This window comes from Mchenga conophoros, linkage group LG7 (assembly GCF_057382185.1).
Source record: "Mchenga conophoros isolate Kocher_MC1m ecotype Shallow Benthic linkage group LG7, M_conophoros_male_GT1.1, whole genome shotgun sequence".
Lineage (NCBI taxonomy): Eukaryota > Metazoa > Chordata > Actinopteri > Cichliformes > Cichlidae > Mchenga > Mchenga conophoros.
The window spans coordinates 25,222,897-25,247,560 of NC_140532.1; the positions used below are offsets into that span (position 1 = coordinate 25,222,897).

General features: G+C 39.0%; 2 protein-coding genes across 3 annotated transcripts; both read right to left on the reverse strand.

Moving 5' to 3' along the window:
- Positions 1-857: 857 nt before the first annotated feature.
- Positions 858-17,477, reverse strand: deaf1 (DEAF1 transcription factor). Of its 2 annotated transcripts, none has more exons than XM_085283076.1 (13): positions 16,770-17,477; positions 14,143-14,240; positions 13,686-13,812; positions 13,360-13,509; positions 8,851-8,990; positions 8,266-8,331; positions 8,081-8,125; positions 6,884-7,007; positions 6,497-6,628; positions 4,296-4,588; positions 4,036-4,134; positions 3,164-3,250; positions 858-2,076 (listed from the first exon to the last, which is right to left on the reverse strand). In XM_085283076.1, exons 1-13 carry the CDS (start codon positions 17,185-17,187, stop codon positions 1,975-1,977), a joined length of 1,881 nt encoding a protein of 626 aa, XP_085139202.1. In that variant the 5' UTR covers positions 17,188-17,477; the 3' UTR covers positions 858-1,974. The 2 variants fall into 2 exon arrangements, with proteins under 2 accessions (XP_085139202.1, XP_085139201.1); XM_085283075.1 differs by having other exon boundaries at positions 3,164-3,253.
- Positions 17,478-17,621: 144 nt separating this feature from the next.
- bet1l (Bet1 golgi vesicular membrane trafficking protein-like) lies at positions 17,622-22,029 on the reverse strand. The gene is made up of 4 exons (XM_085283077.1): positions 21,960-22,029; positions 21,212-21,297; positions 19,568-19,624; positions 17,622-19,165 (listed from the first exon to the last, which is right to left on the reverse strand). Exons 1-4 carry the CDS (start codon positions 21,976-21,978, stop codon positions 18,998-19,000), a joined length of 330 nt encoding a protein of 109 aa, XP_085139203.1. The 5' UTR covers positions 21,979-22,029; the 3' UTR covers positions 17,622-18,997.
- Positions 22,030-24,664: the final 2,635 nt, after the last annotated feature.

A 24,664-nucleotide genomic window follows, 5' to 3' on the forward strand; every position in this document is an offset into this window, starting at 1 on the left:
AACTGAATTGATATGAAATACAGTCTCATGTGTTGTTCATCTGAGATTGCATTTCCTAATGTTAATATCTGATAAGGACCAGATTATCTTTATTATGTGTTATACACTCCTTAGGGTTGAAATAGGGCATTCTTACTTTTTGCTATCGCTCTATCTTGATTTCGCAATTTAGGTGTTTTCAAATCATATTTTTTCATTATGGATAATTAGATCATCCATAATGATTACCAAAAAGAATTTCACTGCGGCACCACCATGTAATTTATAACACTGCTACATCACTGCAGCAAAGGGAGATTGTAAGCCATAATGTCAGCAGAAGTAAGCTTTATAACTAGTGTTTAAGTTGCTCCTAACATCAGTCCTGACTGAATGGGGTCCCTACAGAACCTTGAACACACAAAAGAACATTATCATTATTTGATAGTGAAAAGTCAAGAAGGCCAACAGATTACATCAATCAAAACAGGCCAGGCCAACAGGGAAGGCGATTTTTAAAATCCCTCAACTCTACATTTACAGATGTGAATTTTGGCATTAAGTCAATAAAATTGCCTCGCTGTGGTTAGGCTAAGTAGTAAGTGCCAGAAATGGCTCGTTCCGTCACTATCAGTGATCAGCAGCAGACACCTGAGTGCTGCTGGGCCTGAGACCCAGCAGAATCAAATGTCATGTCCAAAATGATTAATAAGGAGTCACTCTAATATAGCAGGTAGGCTACCAACTTGTTATTAAAAAGCAAAACTCTATTTAGCTGCACATCAGGGAAATTAAAAAAGCTAAATGTGCAAAAAGAAGAGAAATGGCCTTAATGTATAAAATAACAACCAAAAAAAACCAAACAAATAACACTAGTAGTTTGCTGAACTCTTTTTATTAATCAGTGAAACACAAAGAAAAACGATCTTTACCTTTATATTTACAATTGCTTATAATACCTGTACATTCTTTCTGGACTTCAAGGGCTCTGTAGCAACAGAATAACACACATATACAAATGTAAGAAAATAATAATTTACATACATAGTTTTTGCCAGAAAAAAATCAAAACATTCAGGACAGCAGTTTTGTTTGTTTCATGTTCAAGTCACTTCATCATCCTGAATTAAAGATAGATCCTCAACTTTAAATTCTCTAAATCCTCATCAGTGATAACCAACTTTGATTCTTTAATATCAAAATATGTCATTTCTGTCTGCTGAAAAATGTTCTGCAAAGTTTTGGCATGAGGGGACTGAAACTGAAAAATTTTCCCCAAAACACATTGTTATTTAACTCTAAAAATAATTGTCTTGCGTTTCATCATCAAAATGTAGACGTCAAAAGATTGACCAACTTTCTTCTGATTGGCTCTCCCTTTCAAACAGAAGGATTCAATAGCAGGTTGCAGCAGCCAAAGCTGATTTCCTGAGATGACCATATTAGCACTTTGAAGTCTGAACTTTTGACTCACAGGGATTACTTGTACATACACTGAACCCAAAATCTGGCCACTGTGCTCATGCATACATAACAAAAAAGAAGATGTCCTCTTTAATCAGGACTGTTTTTAGAGAATAATGAGGTAAACGAGGTAAAATGGCAACAGCGGAGAGGTAACAGTGGCTGATGGAAGATATAGACCATATGACAACTGATGACACAATGTAATAAAGTCGCTAAAATATGATAGAATTAGGGACAAGATAAATTTATGATGAAAATATTAGTTAGAACCACCACTTCATTGGATACTGCTGCAATAAGACTCCTTAATACTTTTCATAAATGCTAAGTCAGTCTAGTCTAACTTCAGCTCTCACTCCATCAGTGACCTTTTTTTACATGTCAGCCTGAGAAAAAACCTTCACACTAAACTCTCTAAATACTGCTATTTTCAAGCAGGTGTGTTCTCCCAGTTTAGGTCATTCAGTCTGCAGCAGCTGTTAACCTCACTGAAACAATGCACACGCTTTTTCCTAAACTGCTACACCTTCACTTCACTTTGTCCATGTCAATGGCTGTGATTGGCTCTTCCTGCTGGACAGCCATGCCCCCTGCTGACTGAGTGCAGGTGTGTTGATGGTCCTTCCAGTCCTGTGGACAAAAGAGACGGACGTGTGAAGTGACTGATTTTGAAAATCAAGTAGCAACCTTTTGGCATGAAAAATGAAAAGAAAAATGTCAAAAACTGCCTGCAAGGCCTCAAACATGTGTTTACATTGTTAGTGCCTTTATGAACATTTTAACTGAATGATCTGACAAATAGTATGGCTTCCTGTGTGGTACAGATCATCTAGAAGTCTGTGCTTCAGTTTTAGTGGGTAAAGTTCTAGTATTGCAGCATAGTCTGACTCCATCCAATCATTTAAATCATGATTAAAAACGCACTTATTTAATCATTCTTTCCCGGTTAGTTAACGCCTGTATTTTATACTTAATTCCAATTTTATCTTTCTTTATATCTTTTTCTACTTAAAACCTGTGTGTTTTTAGCAACTTTGATTTGATATTCATTTTTATTCTTGTGTAATTAGTGCCATTGACCTGTAAACATATTCAGTACTTTGTTAATGGTCTTATATTATTCATGTTTTAACCTGCTGTTTTATTGTGAAGAACTTTGGTATACCGTTGGTTTTTCAATGTGCTATATAAATAAAGTTGTATTGTATTGTATTGTAGTGTAGTCTATAGTCTGTTACTTTATAAAAATTATAGTGTACCTATGAGGGGATTAGTTTATGAATGCAGCTTGCTGACAATATTTGTTAACTTTAGCTGATAATTTAGGATTACCTCCAAATATGGTCACCTCTGGAAAAAAAACATGGCTGCAGCCAACACACGTATATTAAGGCTTTAAAAACCAAACCAGTAAGTTATAATATTAGCTATTTGCAAATATATCAGTAAGAAGAAACAGCAGAAACACTTTACAGGCATGTTATGAGTTTGATTTTGCACAACTCTTCAACACCCCTGTTGGAAACACGTTTGAAACCCAACAAATCCAACTACCAGCTGATTTGAATGTAACAGAGTAATCAACGACTGCTGTAACAATAAATTATTTTTTAAACTGCACTGTCATGAAAAAAAATTAGTAAAGACTCATAACAAATGTCAGGGAAATCTGTCTATTTTTTGTGTGTCTGACAGAAAAAAGACAGTTGAGTCTTACCTTCCTCTGGCAAAATGTGGAGCAGTAGTTGACTTTGTGACAGCCTGTGCACTCACTCATCGCCACCCGGCCACAGTTTACGCACATCTGCTGCAGAAACAAAGCAGGAGCCTGTGAACATGATAGCTACAGCATTCAGCTCTGCAGATGATTCATCAAGAACTTTGTCACTGAGAACTCTTGTCTTGATAACTCGTTATATCTATATGTTTCTTTACAGTATATGGTATAATCCAAAAGCTTGATTAAAAAAAGAAAAGAAGACTAAAATTCTCTGCTTCCATGTGTTTTTTTTTTTATATTTACACTGGAGTTTTAGATACACGAGGTGTTCAATGCAGTATTTGTGCCTCAAACTTTTGGGGTAATTTGCAAATCAGAATTTTTTAACAATAAGATGTAAATAATCTTAAAAAATGTATTCATTCCATGACCCAGGAGCTAGTTGCTATAATTACTACATTGCACCTGACCCTTTTGGCACCTCCTGCAGATGATGGGCCCACAGAATGACTGGGCCATGTGACTCATTCGGGCTCAGCCCCATGGGTTAAAGACTTTGATTACTAGGACCCTCAAAACCCTCCAACATGACAAGGTGGCAGCTGCAGGCATGAGAAGTCCATTCCATGTCAGAATAGAAGCAACAAATTAAAGTATCTCAGGGTCTTATTCATGAATGAGGGGAAAGTCGCGTGGGAGACTATAAAAACAAACAAACAAACACCTAATTGTGAAATGTAGTGTGCTTGGAACTAAAAGTGTGGATGTCTCAGGTCACAATACTTCTTTAAGACTTGTGCTAAATAAGAAATGTAAGGAATTTCAATAATATTTTGGAGCAAGTGAGTGTGTATGTAAGCATGTCATACATTGATGATGATCTCAGTGATTTCAGTGCCCCTCTTAGCTTCAGAGTCATCTGGCTGCTGAAATGAGATCTGGTTCTGAAACGGCTGGGTAAGACCACACTAAACACGCACACACACACACACACACACACACACACACACACACACACACACACACACACACACACACACACAAAACAAAGATTAAAGTCAAATCCATTTGTTGTTACTGCTGATCTAAATCTCACACCTTTTGTGTATGTGTGTGTGTGTGTGCTCACCTCCTTCCTGCCGCCATTACTTCTGACCCCTACAGGGTCCCCTGCAGAGTTTTTGGCCTGTTCGATCAGAGCCTTGAGCTGCTGGACATTGTTCAGCAGTGTGTTGGCCATCTCCTCCAGGTATATCCAAGTGTTCTTCTGCCCCTCGCTCACTATTGGCTCTGCTCCCCCAATAGGCCCCACATCAAGCCCAGCCACAAGCCCTGCCGATGGAGACGCCGCTGCAGCTGCCACTGCGACTTTGGCCTGAACTGGCTGATGAGCAACAGCTAACGCTGGCAATGCCGTTAGCACTGAGCGAGAGAAGAAAAGACAGCTGTGGATCTTTTTCTGCTACACTGTCTGAAATTTGCTGTTACAGTTTCATGAAAATCTGGTGTATCCTATTATTAGAATATTTCCTAAGATCAACTAAAAAAATGGATTTACAATAAAGAAATGTCCAACGTCTGAAAAGTATCTTTATGTACAAACTCAGTATTTGGCTGAATGTCTTTGCCACTAACTGCTGATTCAGCATGGTGTGGCATTGAGGTGATCAGCTTTTGGGCCTGCTGAAGTGTTTTTGAAGCCTAGGTTGCTTTGGTATCTCTCATTTGCATTTCTGGGTTGGCTGTTTCTCATCTTCCTCTTGATAATACCCAACAGGTGAGGTTCAGGTGAGGGGGATTGGCTGGCCAATCAAGCACGGCAATAAAATGATCAGAAACCAATTTGATAGCAGTTTCAAAATAAATGCGCTTTGAAATCATTTATCTAAGGCGTTTTTTATGTCTCACTTTGTGAATGTAAAAACCCAACAAGGTACATGAGTTGGAAATTACCCGTAGCGATAAATGTGCTAAAGCAGGCAAGACTCCAGCACCTTGAACTGCAGTTTACAACAGTAGTCTTCTGCTCTGCAGCCTCAGAGAGCTCAGCTTAGGTTGAACCAGCTCTCAAACAGGTTCTGGTTAGAGTGATTGACCAGCTCGCAGACAATAATCAGAGCAGAAAAAGGACCATTGTCACCAGCTGTGGTCCCAGACAATGGATTATGGATTGTCTACAGAACTGGGCAATGAGTCTCCACAAGTAGTCACACATGTGAGCTGTCTGAACTGCCTCTGTGTCCTTCACCACAAGGTTAACGAAGCAACCCAGGCCTCAGTGCTTCTGCTTGTAAGCTTTGTCATCATTTTAAGTCCACAGAATCAAATTTAATTAGATTTTTTGTACCTTTTTCTGTCAGGGTAGTAAGAAAGTAAGAGTCTACTAAAGTGTTATAGTGTAAAACACACCACCATTTACCTGTGAGAGCACTCACACACCTTTTTTGTTTCTCAAGGATGTGTTAAAACACAGTGTGTGATAGATGTCTGGTTATTTTTAGACTTGGACCTGTCTGTATCTCAGCTGGTGATGGTTTAAAACGGCCACACATTGGAAGTGTTCGAGTGATTCACTGTACTCCTTGCTTTAAGTGCAAACAGACCAAATTGTATTTTGGATGTTGATTAAAATAACTACATTCTTCTTTAATAGCAGCTTTGCACACTTCATAGGCCTGACACCTGGAGGTTTTTCATTAGTCTTGAGGTTCCACATATTCTGAGCATGTTTTGGCTGCTTTTCCTACATTTTGCAGTCAGACTCCTCCCACAGTATCTGAGCTTTTTTGATTATAAGCTTTTAAAATGTCAATGTTTTTGAGTTTTGCTGAGGTCCTTTTTTATTAAGTTAACACACAGACTACTTCAGTAAAAGAGCCACAACGGTGACATTTACTGCCATCAAGACAGTCTCCAGAAAAACAGTCAAAGCAGGCTGAATTCTGAAGGCTATCAAAAGGAAACTTCTTGTTTTTTGGGGTTTTTTTGAAATCCAAAATCAGACTGACTTGATATTGAATAAGTAAAACTGTGAAGGTGTATATTGTCGATCTAGAGTGAAATGACTTTCCATATAATAGGGTTCAAACACAAAAACAAAAATATATACATATCCTGCATGGATGTTGATTAAAACAACTAAATTCAAAACCAAACGGTTTGGTTTTCCATGCAGGATATGTATATATTTTTGTGTTTGTGGAGGTGAATAATTTCAAGGACCAATGGGCTGATTCCCACACTGAGAATTGTGATTGTTTAAGTGCCTACTCAAACAAATGCACTACAATGTACGACTGAATGAATTCTCAGTCACTCAGGGGATGGTACCTGCGGTGCTGGCAAACACCTCGCTCTGTGCCGAGCCCTCTGAGATGATGGCAGCAGCAGCGTCGCCTGTTGGCGTGCGGTCAAAGGTCAAGGTCCCAGAAGTAGTGAACTGCCCAGATGGGGACACTGTGACTGTAAGAAACAAACAGAAGTGTGATTCATGTTTGGACAACAAATAGTTTAAAGGTTGGGCTTACATTTTTTACTTTACAGATCTGATTTTGAGAACTTGAGAATAAACTTTTAATTAATAAAATTTTTCAGGAACACAAATTTAAGTACAGGAAATGATTTGAGAAGGAAGATGAATTCTAGGTCCAAACAGCTATCCCTGGCTGTAAGTGCACAAAGTTACCAAATCATGAGCTGTGAGCACATGTGACCTACATGTGGTTCCCGGAGTCAACGTAATGTTCTTGGTAGCAGGAAGTTCCTTCTTGGCAGGAATGATCACAGGCTCAGTGTCCTTCTTTCGTCTCTTGTACGGGACAAAGAGGCGTACGGGGCCGGTCTGAGTCAAGCAGAAAGGGAACAGAGATAAAATCAACGCAACATCTAAGAAATCAAATGAAAGCAGAGACAACAAAATGACTGCTGATACCGATAAACCATTACTGTTTTAAAATCATGTCTGTTTTAAGATAGTCATCACTAAGTATTTACAGTTATATTTAGTTACATTTCTATTAATTTAAGTAACAATGTAAAAAAACAAATAAAAAAATATATATATTGTGCAGTAACTAAAATTATTAACTAATAATAATTGCATAAGAAGGTTTTGGTGCAAATGTTGTTGTTACTGGGATGTCTAGTGAAACTAACCTGAACAGAAAACAAAAATTCAAAATGAAGTTATTATTATTATCATACATTACTGTAAAGGGCTAAATGTTAGCGCTCTAATGTGCAGCTGTCATTTCACAAGTAACAGCAGCACAGAGAGTGCACTTGTGCTCCTGCGATGACCAAATCACCAGATTCTGGTGCAGCCTTATTTGATGTCATAGAGCTGTATCAGCTGTTCCTTTGAGTAGCTGGTGCTCAACTGATCCATTTGATTTTGTGGTACAAGATTAGAGCAATGTGTCACATGCTGCCATCTATGTGAGCATGGAGGGAACCCGAGTTAACAAAGAAAACCAATAACCATCGCGCGACACATGTTATATATGTTTAGGTTTTGAGTTTTGTTGAGCCAGTAAGGAAAGCCCAGACTGCTTTAATTTGCTTTGTTGTATATTTTTGATTCGTAGAGACTTAATCAAGAAGCCTCAAAGCTTAAATGATGCCTCAAGAAAAATTACATGTGAAGCCCTTGTGTCGCAGAAGAAGTAGCTCCCTTCTGTGTTTAAACTGGGGACTAGAAGAAGGCCTAAAAAAGAAGCCATCTTGTTTATTAATAGGCACACTGCTCTAATATTCACCCTGAGATGTGATCACAGCACAGACTGAGAGAATCATTATTATTTTGTTTAATGATAATGTATCTCCATATAGATCGCAAGATAAAGCATCTGGAAATGAAGTTATAGTGATGGACATTTACAAAAAACAAAAAAACAAAAAGAAAAAATCATTTACCATGCTGATATTTTCTTCTCCCAGAGAGTCTCCCTCCTTTGGACACTAATGATGCAAAAAATAAGACGAACACAAACAGATATTATTCAGATATTATGTGTAACATCTCAGATTATGATAATTTAAATAATTTCTAATTAACAGGCTAATTTAAAAGCTCATCAGGACTTGTCCACTTCACTCACCGCTATCAGGTCATCACAGCAGGCTGCACAGGTACAGGAGGCAGCATGGGGGTTCAAGATACGCTCCTGCAAACACAGGTTTACTGCATGAGGTTTTGCATGGACTTGGCCCACCTCCTTTTATAAACAAAGGACTAACTAGAAAAAAAGTTTTAGAACAGTAATTGTTTTCTGTGTGACTTTATCAGTCTCTCACATTGTTGTTGAGAAATTTTGGCTCACTCTTCTTTACAACGTTGCTTCAGTTCATTGAGGTTTACAGGGGTTCATTTATGCACATCTCTCTTAATGTCAAAGGCCATTGCAACATCTTGATACTTTTCTTTTTCAGCTATTCTGTTTCATATTTGTTGGTGTTCTTAGGATCATTGTCCAGCTGCATGAGCCAATCAGTCGATTTTTAGCTATCAGACAGATGGTCTCACATTTGACTCTAGAATACTTTGCTAGTTTCGTGGCTCAAGATTAGCTTAGGAAAATCCAAATTCACAAATTGGAAATGCAAATTTCTTTGCATCACACAATACAGTGCAGCACTGCAGTAGTACGATAGTGAGATAGTAGTGAAGCAGTATATTTAATTACCTGTATGAGGCAGAGCAGAGGTCTGCCAGCATATCTGATGCTCCTCTTCCAGTCTTTGCTGCTTGCTCGCCCTGCGAGACCTTCAAACTCAGTGGGAGTGTACCACTGCTGGTTGTGTTTGATGCAGCGACCTTTGCCCCCTGACAAAACACAACACTGTGAGTGTGGGCAGCAATAAAACAAGTAACTCAAAATATACACAGTATAAAAGAGTCTTGACTATAATATTTCACTCTGGATAGAAGTACCTTTGATTTTATCCCAACTACTTCTCAACACATTTTAGTGTTGGGGGCTACACCCTCTTAATGGCACAAAAATTTATTGCTCGTCCCGTCTAGCTCAACTTCATGTTCCAACCTCCCATCAAAACTCTAGCATAAAAAAAAATTGTCCTTTTTTTTTTTTGGCCACCTGTCCTGTTTGGTTCTTTTGCCATCAGAATTATTGTCTGAAGGCAAAGAGAGAAGCCCAACGGAATTACTTTACCAAGTGGACCATCCCTGCCTTGCCGTATTGGTCCATTTGATTGACTTTTGTTATTATTATTTATTTATTTTATTTTATTTTCAGTTGTTGCAGATGGGACAGACATGACCGGGGGGAGGGAGGTCAAGATTTACAGCGCACAGTGTTCTTTGAGGTAGGAGCCAAAAAGGGTGTAGTTTGTGTCTGTGAGCACCCGTGTGTACACCTGTGAGCATGAGCGCGCTTGTATTTAAAAGGTTCCTTCATGTAATGATCTGCTACGGCATGAAGCAGGTATAGAGGAGATCCAGGCTCCAGACATCCAGAGGCCCCTAGAGCACAAGAGACCAAGGAAGACCAACGGAGGGGCAACCGCGCCACTATCCCAGAAAGTGCTGAGGAGAGCCCCAGATGAGGGGTCACTCAGCAGCCGCAGAGCAGAAGCCAGGGGGGGTTGCAATGACGTGCCCGTGAGCTCCGCCGGCAGCCAGCTGTGCTAGAGTGACCGAGCCCCAGGCCGAGAGGCCTAGGGCACCCCACCCCGAAAGTGGCCCGAGCGAGCCCCAGGCTCCAGGCCCCGATAAGCAGCCACCAAGGAGTGAGCCGGTGTGTACCTGGACGCCCATCCCCGGACACAAAGACCCACCAATGCACCGATGTCTAAGGGCGTCTGCAACTGGCAGGGGGAGTGCTGGGGGGAGATAGGCCTCCAAACCTTGGAGGGCCTGAGATGTCCCCAGAGAGGTGGCGTCTGATACCCGACCTGACATATAGACACAAACAAACAGGCACACACAGATACAAACATCCATTCCCACCCTCATGCTCTCATATGCAAATACTCAGCACTCACCCAACGTGGAGACAGACATACAGAGACACTGTACACACAATCACACTCCCCAAACGTAGTCTATACCCCAGGTCTAGGTACCCTTGCCCCTGGAGGGGAAAACTGCATCCAGACCCAGGTAGTGAATAAAAAATTGTTCTGCACCAGAACTTTAACCCGTCTTGCTACTATAACAACAATATGGTAATAAAGGCAAGCTTCTACATCATTTTGTCTATTGTGCCTCTGTATTAGCAGTGAGACAACAGTGCCATCATGAGGTCAAACAGGCAAAAGGAACACTGTCACTTGTATATAGCAAATTATAAAAAGCAAATATAGCTGAAGGAATATAGAGTGTTGTGAAAATTATTGGTAATTTCTTATTTTTCTTATTTTTAATAACATGTGTCACACATGTTTCAGGTCATCGAAACTAATTTTAATATTAGAAAAGATAAAAACAGTAAATATAAAATGCTGTTTGCAATAATGATCTAATTTATTAAGGGGAGGATATCCAAACCAACCAACATGGCCCTATGTGGAAAAAGTAATTGCCCTTTCTTGTTAAATAATGAATTAACTTTTGTTAACCACTTTTTTGGAGAGCTGAGTAAACTTTCACCAGTCACACCCAAGTATTACCAGGCCAGTTGAATTTAAAAAAAAGTCACTTAAGTAGCACCTGTCTGACAAAAATAGGCTACAAGAAAGAAGAAGTCAGAACATTTATGAATTGCCTCACATGTCTCAATCATGGTCAGTGATGATAATTCAAGAAAAAGAAAGAAACTGGAAAACAATGGTGGAAGAATATTCTGTGAACTGACCTTTAAAAATTGGAATTTTTTTGAATTTCTTTTGGTTTGTGTTCTGCTGTAGAACTAACACAGCATTTCATAAAAATACGTCATAGCAACAGTCAAGCAACGTGGTGGTGGTGTGATCATAGGTTTGCTGCTTAAGGATGGGAACAATTTGGCATAACTGATGGACTCATGAATTCTCCTCTCTACTTGAAAATCCTGAAGGAGAATGTCCAGCCATTAGCTTATGCCCTGAAGCTCAAGTGCACTTGGGTTATGCAGTAGGATAATGATCTGAAACACACCAGCAGGTAGAGCTGGGCCATATCATACCGTTCACGGTAATACCAGTATAATGTTGGGCAATGATAAGAAAATGAAATATCGCGATAGAATATGGGTAAAACCCGCATGCGCAGTGCCTTTGTTTTCATACGCACATGGTGAAAAAAGCATGGCGGTGACGGAGAATGAGAAGGGCGAAAGTGGATCATTGAATGAAACGGATGAACCAGAACTGGTTTGTAAAAATGCTGCAACTTCAGTGGTGTGGAACTGGTTTAGCTTTCGTCCATCAGATACACAACATAGCACTATTTTTGGTAGAGCATGCTAGCGGGCCGTCATTATTACCGCGTTTTTTTAAAAATACGGCACACTTAAAATCAATCCTTTGATTTTTCTGACAATCGACAGTGCCCCTTATAATCCCGTGCGCCTTATTTTTGAATTCTGGTTGTGTTTACTGACCTCGAAACAATTTTATGTGGTACACGGTAGTGATGTGCGGATCGATACTGAAATATCGATTCTTCCGATACCAGCAATTTATGTTCTAGAATCGATTCTCATATTATAATATCGATATTTTAGTACTGTGGGGTAAATTTGTAGTTTTCCATTAAAATGAACGCAGTAGAAAGAAACTATATCATTCGGATTGTCTAATTTGGAAGGAACTACTTCCTCTTACGCCTTTCATAGTCATGTGCGAAATACGGCTGTATAAATGTGTCGCAGCCCCTAGGGTGCACACTCACAACAATGGCTGAGCGCAAACAGAGTCATGTGTGGATGTATTTTACCTCCACAAACAGCCAAGACGCGGTTTGTGATATATGTGGCAAGACAGTGAGGTGTTGTGGCAACACCACTGACCTTGTCAAACACCTCAGAGTAAATCATATCACAGAATATGATGAGCTTATGTTGAGGCGAACTGAAGAGGAGAGGGGCAGGTGCTGCTAGGGGGAGACAGACGTCTCTCGCGGAGTTCATAGTGCTGCAGGCAGGCAACATGCTCAAATAGCTCACAACTTCAGGGTTGTTGTTTTTTTATTTCTATATGATTATTCTGCATTATTAAGCAATAAAAACAAGTTGTCCTCTAATCATTATGAAGCAATATGGTTATGTTATTATTACAATTACATAATACAATTATATATTGCATTATGCAATACAATGAAACATTAAGTTTTTGTACAGCGTATCGGTATCGGATCAGTATCACCGATACCACCCTGAATTTTACTTGGTATCGGATCGGAAAGGAAATCAGTGATATCGCACATCACTAGTACACGGCGCTCGAACATCTGTTGAATGTTTTAGTACGACTTTGCTAAGCTACGAAGCCGCACCGCTTGATGGATTGTCGGAGCATTAGGGCTATCGTAGGCAGGAGCCTGGCGGAGTGATACGTACTGTGCTTCAACATAATATTACTGTATTGTGTGTGTATAACCTCTTTTTAAGTTTTGTGGATATTATACATGGTTATGCTGAGGATATGTTGGCCAATTTCCACTGGAAATGCCTTTTGGTTAAACTGTCAGCAAGGAATTTGCATTTGCAATGTTAAATTTTATATAACTTTAATGCACATAAAAAAAACAGCTGCTTGTTTAAGTGAAAATATGTTGATTTTTTTTTGCACTAATAAAGTTGTGGAGTTGTAAAGTATTTTGTCTAGTGTCGATTATATCGTCAGTTATATCGTTATCACAAATTTTCAAATGTATATTGTGATAAATATTTTTGGTCATATCGCCCTGCTCTACCAGCAAGTCCACCTCTGAACTGCTCATGAGACAAAAGCAGAGTGGCCTACTCAAAGTCTGGTCTTAAATTTGACTGAGATTGTTTGGCATGTCCTTAAATTGGCCCTTCACACTCAACAACGCTATAATGTGGCTGAATTAAAATAATTATACTAAAATAAGATGGGTAAAATTCCACCATAGGGATGTGAAAGACTCGTTGCCAGTTTTTGCAAATGTTTGATCACAGTTCTAACCTACTACAACCAGTTAATCAGGAGTTTTACATCTCCACAGTAACCTGAATAACAAGATCAGCTTGACCATGTGATATAGCATGCATAGGTGTGATAATCACCTGATCCCAGTCTGTTTTTGTACAGAAGTCCGCTGGTATTCCTGCAGCGTACTGGCAGCTCATTGTTGTAAACTGAGGGATCCCAGTTGTACTTGGAGCAGGAGTCTTTGTCCTGGGGTGGAGTCAGAGGAGTGGGTGGAGTCTGTGGACCTGGGAGAAGCACAGGAGAACATAAAAAAATGCACAGATCAGACATTTCAGATTACCAGACACCTGTAGACACCACACACACACACACACACACACACACACACACACACACACACACACACACACACACACACACACACACACACACACACACACACACACACACAGGGGTGTACCTGATGTGATGGTGGCAGCGGACTTGAGGCCAGCTGCTTCCACGATGCTGCCGTCAGTGTGAACCACAATCAGAGTAGCCTTCTGGGTACTGAGACCTTCACCCAGCTGGAGAGTGGTCCTGCCGCTCTGTGACAGATGTGGAAGGAGTACATACACTCATAATCATGGAGCAGCATAAGAGGTATGAGAATATGTTGATGTTTTAAAACTACTCGAGTAGTCAGCAGGGAAGCCCATGTGATTTTGTGAATTAGGTTCTAATAATTAACGCTACAGTGCTAACGTGCACAAATGAATCAGTTCTGTGCTGAGGACATTTAACATTAATTGGTTTTTATTCAACGTCACCTCAATTTTCTGTAAATAATGTCATAAGATACTGTTTATCATCATCAAAATGTGATAAATGGCAAAAATAGAAGGGGAATGGATCTAGTCAAGTGTGTGTTAATCTACCAGCACGTGTTCAGGGAGACTCCCAGATGTGGCGACTGTTGTGGTGAAAACATTGTCCTCTGTCGCATGAACGCCACCCACTGTAACTGCCGTCACATCTGATCAACAACAAGAAATTTCATCGACACATAAACCTCCAGATTAGCAGGAATACAGTATGAATAAAAATATAACTACAAAGGAGGATTACAATAATAATGACCTAAAGCAGGTAACATAGAAAACAATAAACACTGGTATTACCAGAATCGGAAGACTCTTCTATTATGTGCTTATGAGAATGAATGATTTTCATCTATATCAGTCATGGTACTGGATGTCTTGTTTTGTTTTTTAGTCTTTGTTGCTCCGTTTGCTTCTTGTTTTTCTTTTGCTGCTTGAACTTTTTCTTCACAGTAATTTAGCATTTTGTTGTGTTAGTTTTGCTATCTAGTTTCTGTTCATTACTACAGTTTGCTAGTACTCTATTTCTCTTTTTTCATTCACCCCCCTCCCCATGTTCCCTGTGGTCTGGTTTAGCTTCCGTCTCTGTGCCCAGTGTTCCCATGTTCAACTTTTTCTGTTTTATTTTGATAGTCTCTTGCGCATTGTGTTCTGCTCTACTTCCTCCTCTGACCCATTGTGTGATTGTCTACACCTGTGTTAGCTTAGCTGTCTCTAATCCCCCCATTACCTTGTGTATATACATAGTTTTAGTCTGACTGTATTCACGTTGTACTGTTTTCCTGCCTGCCTCAATCCCTATATTTTCTTGCCATTTGGATTCCATTCTGAGAACTCTGTTTTGATTTACTCATTCTAGCCCAGTAAATAGCTTGTTTTGTTTTTGAATCCTGCCTCCAGGTCCTCACTTTTCACACTCCACACCATAACATTACTCTCAGGCTTTAAATAATAAAGTTTAAGCAGAAGGAAATGAACAGATGGATGAGGGGAAATATTATACTTGGGACAAATACATGATGAGTCATGTCTGTGGTATATGTTACTGATATGTTACAATTTTCGGATGGAATGTGGCATCGCACACAACGGTGTGTCCGTAATCGGAAAATTGCCGGTTCGAGCCCCGGCTCGGACAGTCTCAGTCGTTGTGTCCTTGGACAAGACACTTCACCCGCTGCCTACTGGTGGTGGTCATAGGGCCCGGTGGCGCCAGTGTCCGGCAGCCTCGCCTCTGTCAGTGCGCCCCAGGACAGCTGTGGCTACAATGTAGCTTGCCATCACCAGTGTGTGAATGTGTGTGTGAATGGGTGGATGACTGGATGTGTAAAGCGCTTTGGGGTCCTTAGGGACTAGTAAAGCGCTATACAAATACAGGCCATTTACCATTTACCATAATGAGCTGCCTGACCCATACACCCTCACCAATTCCACTGGACTAGAGTACTGTTAATCTCCCAAATCTCTCATCATGACAGGGAACAAAAGACTGCATCTAAAGAAGAGATTTTGAGTGTCCTTGAATAACTATTCCTGAAGACTATTTAAAGAAGTTAAAAGAAAGCTTCCTTAAAGATATTCATACCAAATATTGACTTTTAAAATCATCAGAATTATAAAGACTTTAGTTTTGCCTTATGTACACAGTATTTCCATGTTTGTTTGTACGTTTCAATAAACTACTGCACCCATTTCCCAAACAAAATATAAAGAAGGGTTGGCTCAAGATTTTGCACAATCCTGTAGCTAACTGGAACTATTAAAGAAGTAGAAGGTAAAAGGACAACTCTTTACTTTTAATCATTGATAACATGGTGAAAAGATCATGTTACATGTTTGCTCATGTACACTTGGCTGAAAATCAAGTATTTTATTGTAGTATCCATCTGAAGCTTTCACATTTTTACTTTTTAACGTTCCGTGGGTTTCACCAGATCAGGGTAACACAGTATTTTCATACTAAACACTAAATATGCTTTTACAGTATCTACTGCTGAATTTAAATGGAATTTAAAATGTGAAATGTGATTGAGATACTACGTTTTATTTGTTTGTTTTTTTGTCTTTAGCATTTGTATAAATATATGTGTATAAATTTTGTATTTTGAGTTTGCATTGCTGCTACATTGGCTGAGTCTCCCTTGTGCAGACTCAGTATATAATGTGTATAATTCTAAATAAAGAAACTTTATTAGATCAAGCATGTTTTGATGCTACCACTTAGTTTAGCACTTTGCAATGCAATCTTTCCACAACACAAAGACGTTTAATCTCATTAGCAGGGTTAGTTTCAACAATAACAACATTTGTATGAGGGCAAAAGGATGTACGTGAGATTGAAAATCAGTATTTTCTATACCTGTCTTCCCCACTGCATTTATTATTGGTTTTGCATTGGCCCCTATCCCATGTTTGTGGTTTCCTCGGTGTTTGCCACCTGGGCCACCCGAGTTTTTTTTTTTTTTTTTAAACACATCTTCAAGCGTCTCTCTTATGAATCATTAACTTTTCTGAATAATAAATAATGTATTCGGCAGATAACAATGTTCTCCCCGTTTAAAGCAGTGCCCGTACATAAACAGTGTTTGGTTAAGAGGCAGCTGGGGCTAACGTTATTATCTCAGTTTGTGTTTTAGCGCCACCTCGCACAGCAGCGGCCTGCTGCTAACTGTAGCCCGTGTTACCTGCAAAGGCAGCCTCGGCCTCGTCTGGGTTCGGTAGGGACTCGGCTCCTAAGCCGATGTTTCCCGGTTCCGCCATCACAGCCATCGTGGTAACTTCGGCCTCCGACTCGGTATCCGAGCCCACTCCCTCCACCGGCGGCTCGCCGATGGGCGGTTCATCCAGCCCGAGCGCTTTCGTTGCCGAGTCCGCTTCGTCCATTCCTCCCTCGAACGACAAGAGCCGAAAGTCACCGAGAAAGGACGTCGGGCAGAGTGGGTTCGACCTCACCCGAGCCCTGTACGGAGCAGACAGAAATCTCCGCAAACGGAACTGTTTACGGGTAATCTTTAAAATGTTCTCAAAAAATTCAGGTAACCACAAAGGACTCGACTCAGCTAATACGGAGAGAGGAGGGCTTCCCGTTCTTTGTATTTTCATCAAGTCTGAAGAAGGAGATAACACCGGAAATTGCCGAAAGAACACGAACCAACCCGAAAGGACACAGCAACACAGCACTACAGGCACCCCATACAATGTTTATATTAGATGTGTTCATTTTCTTGTTTTGCTCAGAAATTCTTTTAAAAATGTACATTTTTTGTTCTTGATGTAATTGTATTTGGTGTACTGTTGTTCGTAGTGTTTACCTGCTGTGTTTGTGTGCTGCTGACTATTTTATGGTAACAAAAAAACTACTTAAAATATTGTGAAGTTGTCTAATGAATGTTTTATTTCTTTTCATTTGATCATCAATTTTTTTTTTTTTTTTTTACACACTATGGTTCTGAAAATATGCGTATTTAATTAAAATAGTATTATTAATCTGTAGCAGTGCCCACAACTACCAGAACTTAAATAAATTATCCTCAACATTTTCTACAATTTAAATAATTTATTAGATCTGTATTAATGATTTCTTTCACCCATGCTCAACTATAAGAAAATAATATAACTTTCAACTCTTCAAGAATTACAAATATCTGTTTCAGTGACTGAAAGTGGAAGAAAAAAGAAGCAAAGAAAATGATATGAATATTCTTGTAACCCATCAACAGGATAGGATAGGTCCCAACATTTCTTATAATTATAAAAACAGTCTGGATTGCAAACATACTGAAAGGATGGCTAATAACATATGAACATGTCAAAAGTCTTAAGAGCTATCTTTCAAAATGCAGTGACAAGACCAAGACCAGCCAAAAGCAGATGGTACCACTTTTTGTACTAGTGGGGTGGACTGATTAGTTTTAGTGCCCCAAAATAATGAATATATGCATGTTTGACCTTCATATGTTTGCCCTAGCAGTAACAAACAAAATTAATTTTGGACAAATTAAAAATTGCTATATTTTCCACATATAAAACTTTTTGACCTCTGCCTCGTCAGTCATTTCCTTCCTTGCACTTCATTGTGAGACAGTAGGAAACACTAAACATAGATAGAGAGAAATGTCAACATTGCAGAGCATTACACTGACTAAAATCGCAGATTATTTCCCAGTTGTTGACTTTAGTACAGTCCGACTCTTGATTCAGTTTCCCTCTTGTTGTGACTCATTTATGCAGGTGAATGTGGTAATATAGCATAAATATAGACCACAAATCACAGGACACTGAACACAAGTCTTATGTTAATGTATTATGCATGTAATTTTAATGTGGTGGCTTACTGGTGTTTGGACTAAACACAGCACCACCATTTCTATATTTTCTGTATTTTCTCCCTCCTGCATGACAAATATGTGCCTAATACTTACAGTGTTGTATGTTTGTGATGCATTTTGGCTGTTAGATGTTTTTGTATGTGACAAGAACTGAAACAAGATGGACTCGGAGGAAGATAAACAAGCTCTAGGTGTGAAAACTCAAACTGATTTTTTGGAAATTTTCTCCTGATTGACAGGTTCATCAATCAATTAAACTCGGATATGGTGAATGACATTCCCACCTCCCGAGCGTCCGGGCTCTGTTGTCTTCCAACCAAATCAGGACTTGCTGCTGCAGGATGGGACGTACTCATAGCCAACTCAAAGATCCCAAAGTTCAGGCGTCTCATTGATGTGACCACGTCCACTACAGTTTCCTCCGGTGGGCTGACTGACACCTCCAACTGGTCAATCCAATTTTGCCTACGTCGTGCTTTCTTTCTTTGGTGCAAAATAAAAAAAGTCTTTATTTAAATCAGTTTTGACATTATAGTCTAAAGTCTCAGCTCCATATCAGAGCCTGGCTGATCTTGTTTTCCCAGTTATTGGTGGATCCTGGACACCAGGTAGTACAGAACAAGGAAGACCAGGACCATCCCCATGGAGACGTAACACAGGATACGGCGGTTGTCTCGTCCTGATCGGACCATGGTGGAGAAACGTTTCACACTGCCAGTGAGCAGGCCTGTCGCACTCATGAAGTTTGAGTCCTAAAAGAAAGAGGAGATAATTCTTTAATAATTCACAATAAATTGACCTAAGAGAAAAAATAAAACAGCCTATATTTGAGATAGTATTGATTTGTACTTATATAATGTGCACTCTGTTTACCAAATGAATCAATCCACACAGATTCTGACAATCAACACAGTGCTAATTTTTTATACTGGGACTTTATAAAAATGTTTCCTGAATGTTAGGTCCCAGTGAAACCTGTAGATTGAACAATTCACTAAACAGTTCAGAGGAGCCATCGTGAAAATACAACAGGGTGAAACTCAGTGAATATTTAAAACAATATTCTCATTATAGACAAATGGGAGAAATTAAAATGTCAGTTCTTTTTTACTAAAAGCTTAACTATATTTGTGTTTAAGGCAGGAAACGCTCACCATGCCATCCAGGTACTCATTCTGATCGTCCACTTCTCTGTCGATGTCGTAAGCCAACTGCGAGATACAGAGACAAGAAGATGATCAAGTTATTTGTAGAAGTCTGACTGTGGCAGACCAGCAAACTGTCAAAACGTTTACTTTTATGGAGGCCACTTTCACTTTCACCCGGGTGCTACTTACTCTCTTAATTCCTATGACATATGTTCTTGCTCACCTGAGGTTGAATTTAAACCATTTTGAAACCTGTAAGGACTATTACTTTTTATTTTAGATTATTTTTATCATGTCCTAAAATGTGAAATCTCATGCAAAAATGTACTAATAAGCAATCACTTGTAACAAGTGAAGTTTTAAATCATCTCAGGGTTAGACTACAGGCAGAAGAAAGAACATGAGAGCAGATTCTGAAAAGCGAATGGCACAGCAGAGGAAAATGTAGAACAGGAAAGCAAACATCTTCTTGGTTACCCTTTATCCTTTTAGGCTGTTGCTCTGTCACTGAGTACCTAACCAGCTTAGCGCAGATTGGAAGATGTCCAACTAAACAGGACGTTGTAGGGATTTAAAACACAACTTGCTAAAAACAGACACGACTCATTTGTCAAAGTCTGTGAACATGCATAAAATATTTTCTGGATCCCCAAAGAGGTTTGAATCGGGGACAATTTCTACAAGATGTAAACCAATTATGAGTCATTTATTTAAGCATAACAGAAATTTTGAATCAGTCTAAAAAATAACAGTAATCTTTATAGATGTCTTGTCAGTATAGTAGGCAGACTAATTGTCTTGACTCTATGTAAACAAGTTGTTTTCATTAGTGTACAGTAAATGCCCAGAGGATTGTTCTGAACCAGGAAGAGCCTGAAGCTTGGTGTGAGAAAATCTTAATATCATGTAACTATGTAGAAGTGCCTGATGGTGTCCCATCTTACACTGGAGGCACTGGTTGTACAATTTTCAAATTTTCACAATGCTGTACATTTATTAATAAAAGACAACCATTACACCAGTGATGCATTTGGTTACACATTTGCTGTGTAATGCATTTGCTGCAACAACTTCTACTGTTATAACGGCACATCACTTTTTCTCAGCTAATATATACACTAACTTACTGTAAGTTACATATCTACTTTTTAATGCACAGGTACAATACACAATCTGCACTTTTCTAATTTTTCTAAATATTCTTAACTATTTAAACATCTTTCAGTATCCTGCTCTGTTTGCACACTATCTGTATGCTAATTTTAACAACTGTACTGTACTCTGCTCTGGTAACTATTGTCCATGATGTAAATATGTAAATATTGTGTTTTCTGTTCGGCGTCCTGTTCTTTTTGTATATGTATGTTTTTTGCTGCTGATACAACCAAATTTCCCCTTGTGGGACAATTAAAGGATTATTCTATTCTATTCTACACCTGAAATTCTTACAAGCAATAAGCCATGTATCAGTACATTAAATAACAAAACTGGCTGTGTTTGGCATAATTAATAATTCTGATTCTGGGAACTGACAGCTTTACTTATAATTAAAACTAAGTACATTTGACAGCAGTAACCTAGTAACTACAGACCAGCTGATTTATTAATCAGACTGGTCGCTGAAGGGGACGGTTGTTGGTTGTTACCCACAGATTTCAGTCTGGACACTTTGTTGGCCAGGTTCTCTGCCAGCCGTTTGTTTTCAGCATCGAGCACATCATCCACAGAGCCATGGCCTGGACAAGCACAAACACCGTGGATTAGATATGACACACAAGATCTGAATGTTCCTTGAATTGTTATGTTTCTGTTGAAAACCGCAGATAGACCTCATAAGATTTTGCCAAGCACATAGTTCTGAACACATAACTTCTTAAAGAATAGGTAATGTTTCTAATTTTCGGTTTAAATCAACAGGAAACAACACGTTTTCATCAATGATTTTGATATCAGCATGATCTGAGTGTGGAGAAGAGTCTCTGCTGAAGGGATGTTCTTTATAAATCCAACCCTTTAAGCTAAGCACGGAATAACGACGTGAAGTAAACTTACAACACTGCCGAGGAGTATTACTTATCCCATATTTGGGAAACTAATAAGATACTACTACTACTACTATAATAATAATATCACTTTTTATCACCCTTCAGAGAGGCAGATGCTTCTTTAGAGGGCGATAGCAATTGATATGAAACTTACAAGGTAGCCTTGCTTTTTGCTAATATTTAAGTATGTCAGAGCTAGTTAGCTTAGCTCTTGAGATTTGGGTGTTATACGAGCAAATGATACTTAAAAATAACATTTTAAAATGTACCACCCAGCTGTAACATCATCTCTAAGCTGACACAAATAACACACAACTGAATATTTGGAAGTGAATACGTGTCAAAACATTTACCTCTGTTCCACTCCGCCATGTTGCTTGTTGCTGAATGACGTCACAATCAGCTGTTCACGTGGCGGACACGTGACTGCCTTTCTTCTTCGTCGACTACGTTAAGGTTTTTTGTTTTTTTTTCGACAACGTTAAGGTGTCGTTAGTATTACCGCTTCAATGACAGAAGACTCCAAAATAGTTCTCGCCTTCTTTGTGTTCATGCATTACACTAGCTGAGTACTGATGCCTTAACAAAGACTTTATACCACACAAAAAGGGGAATAAATGAAGAGTGGAAAAACAAACAACAACAATAACATCAACAATAATACCTTTATTTGTGTATCACTTTTTAAAGAATACAGTCCTATCATACAGACTCATTAATAGCCATCCGGTCAGACGTCCATTCTAACATACATACTTAACTTACACACAAATAGATGCAAACTAAGGTCGAATAATGGTAAATGGCCTGTATTTGTATAGCGCTTTACTTAGTCCCTAAGGACCCCAAAGCGCTTTACACTACATTCAGTCATCCACCCATTCACACACTGGTGATGGCAAGCTACATTGTAGCCACAGCTGTCCTGGGGCGCACTGACAGAGGAGAGGCTGCCGGACACTGTTGCCACCGGGGCCACCGGGCCCTCTGACCACCACCAGTAGACAACGGGTGAAGTGTCTTGCCCAAGGACACAACGACCGAGACTGTCGGATGGGGAAATCATTATGAGAACACTAAAATATATATAAAAAATGTTTTCGGCAGTTGTTTAAAACAAATTACGGATTCAGCTGATCAGGTAAAATGTGACCATTATGCTGAAGGTTATTACAAAGTTTGGGCACTATTGCCTCAAAAACGTGATCGTCTCTGATTCTGATTTTAAAGTAAAAGCGTGGGACATTTAGCAGACTTTGATCAGGTGATCTGCAACGATAGGGTCTCAGTAGCTCCGATAATATAAGCAGGGCCCTCCTCATGTGGCTGTTTAAAATCTGCAGAAGTGTCTGTTTTATCCACAAGAGGTCGCTCTTTCTGTCCTGCTTAGGGTAGTTACTTTACTACTTGTGTCTCACAGTACCTGTTTTCAATTTAAAAACAAACAAACAAAAAAAAAACCTGTTTTCAATTTACAAAACGTAGATGTTTGTAATATAAACATGATAAAAACTACATCTAAACAAAGAAAATTATTAATGTATTTTAACAGTTTTATGGTGCAATCCATGCAAAATACCCCAAATTACGTGATTGTAGTTTATCTAAATGTGAAAATTTATAAATATTTAATTTATTATTCACAATTATGAGCTGTATACTGTCAGTTTAACAAAATAAAAGCACTGATGGTGTCACTTTGGGAAACTGTAGAGATAGCCATTCTTCAACACAGCCACTCTCTTAGGCAAGCTTTCTTGTAATTTCTTTAAGTAGTCTTCAGGAATAGCTCTCCAGTTTGCTTGAAGGACAGGCAAAGCTTTAAAAATTGTATTGAAGTGTTAAATAGCTGTCAAGTCTTTACTGTACGGCCTGTACGCCCCGTTTCTGTTCAAACATGAATGCACACTAGTGCACAAAGCAAGGTCCACAAAGGCATGGATGACAGAATCTGATTTGGGAGCACTTGCCTGGCCTGAACAGAGTCCTGACCTCAAAGATAGAACATCTTTGGGATGTTGCTTCCAGGTCAATCATGCTAGGCTCATCAATTGTTTAGGGCAAGGTTTCCTCTTTCAGTAGCCTCTTATGACTCATGTTAAGACTACTGGATGCACTGTCATATTTATTTTCAGTAATCAATTTCGATACGAATAGAAAAAATGTGACCCTGCCCCAAAGTAAGGTTTTAAAAGGCTTTTCCCACTCAAAGTTATTGCTCTGATTCCACAGTGCCCCCTCTCCCCCCTCCCTTTTTCATACTGGTGAGTGTTTCAAGTCACCTTCCTGGTTGGATGGGCTGTGGGAATTTCTGAAATGTTATTTTTAGATCTGCTAAAATGAAATATAGGCATTCTTGAACGCCACCCAAAAAGCTCTAAACCACCCAGTGGTCTACATAAATCTTAGTTATAATTGTTTTAGCAATTAGCTTGACTAGCATAACTTTGAAAATATTATTAAAGGAGATTTAATAAAAAAAAAGTATTCAAATGACATTTTGCTTTATGTTTGTAGCAACAAAAACACAAGTGACAAAACAATATTTGGGCTTTATCTAAATTAACTTTCGTTTCAACAGTCACCAGGGCATAAAAACTTTGTGATAGAATTTCAGTCAAATTTTATTAAACAGTGTCCCCAAATTGTCATGTTGATTGTTACAATGATTTTTTGCTTCTGGTTTTGATTTTTAGTGTTGTTTTAGTACCTTTAACTTTTTGTGGTATCATTGCATTTTTGTTTTTCACATTATTGTTCCAGTCTTTTTAGGGTTTCTACTGTCTCTGTATCATGTAGGATTCTTCTTGCCTCATGTTTTGTTCCTGTCTTATAACAGTTGGTTTTTTTGGTGTTTATTCTCTGGGTTTTGCCTTCTTTCAGTCTGATTGTTGTTTATTTCAGATCTTTCAGATGTTTACATACCTCATCATGGGCATTAGAGTCACAGGCCTTTGTGATTTCTCTGACTGCCTCTTTTTCCAGGATGGATTGATTGTACAGCATACATCTTTAATGACATAGCATACATCACACATCAGAAACTGACGGTACAATT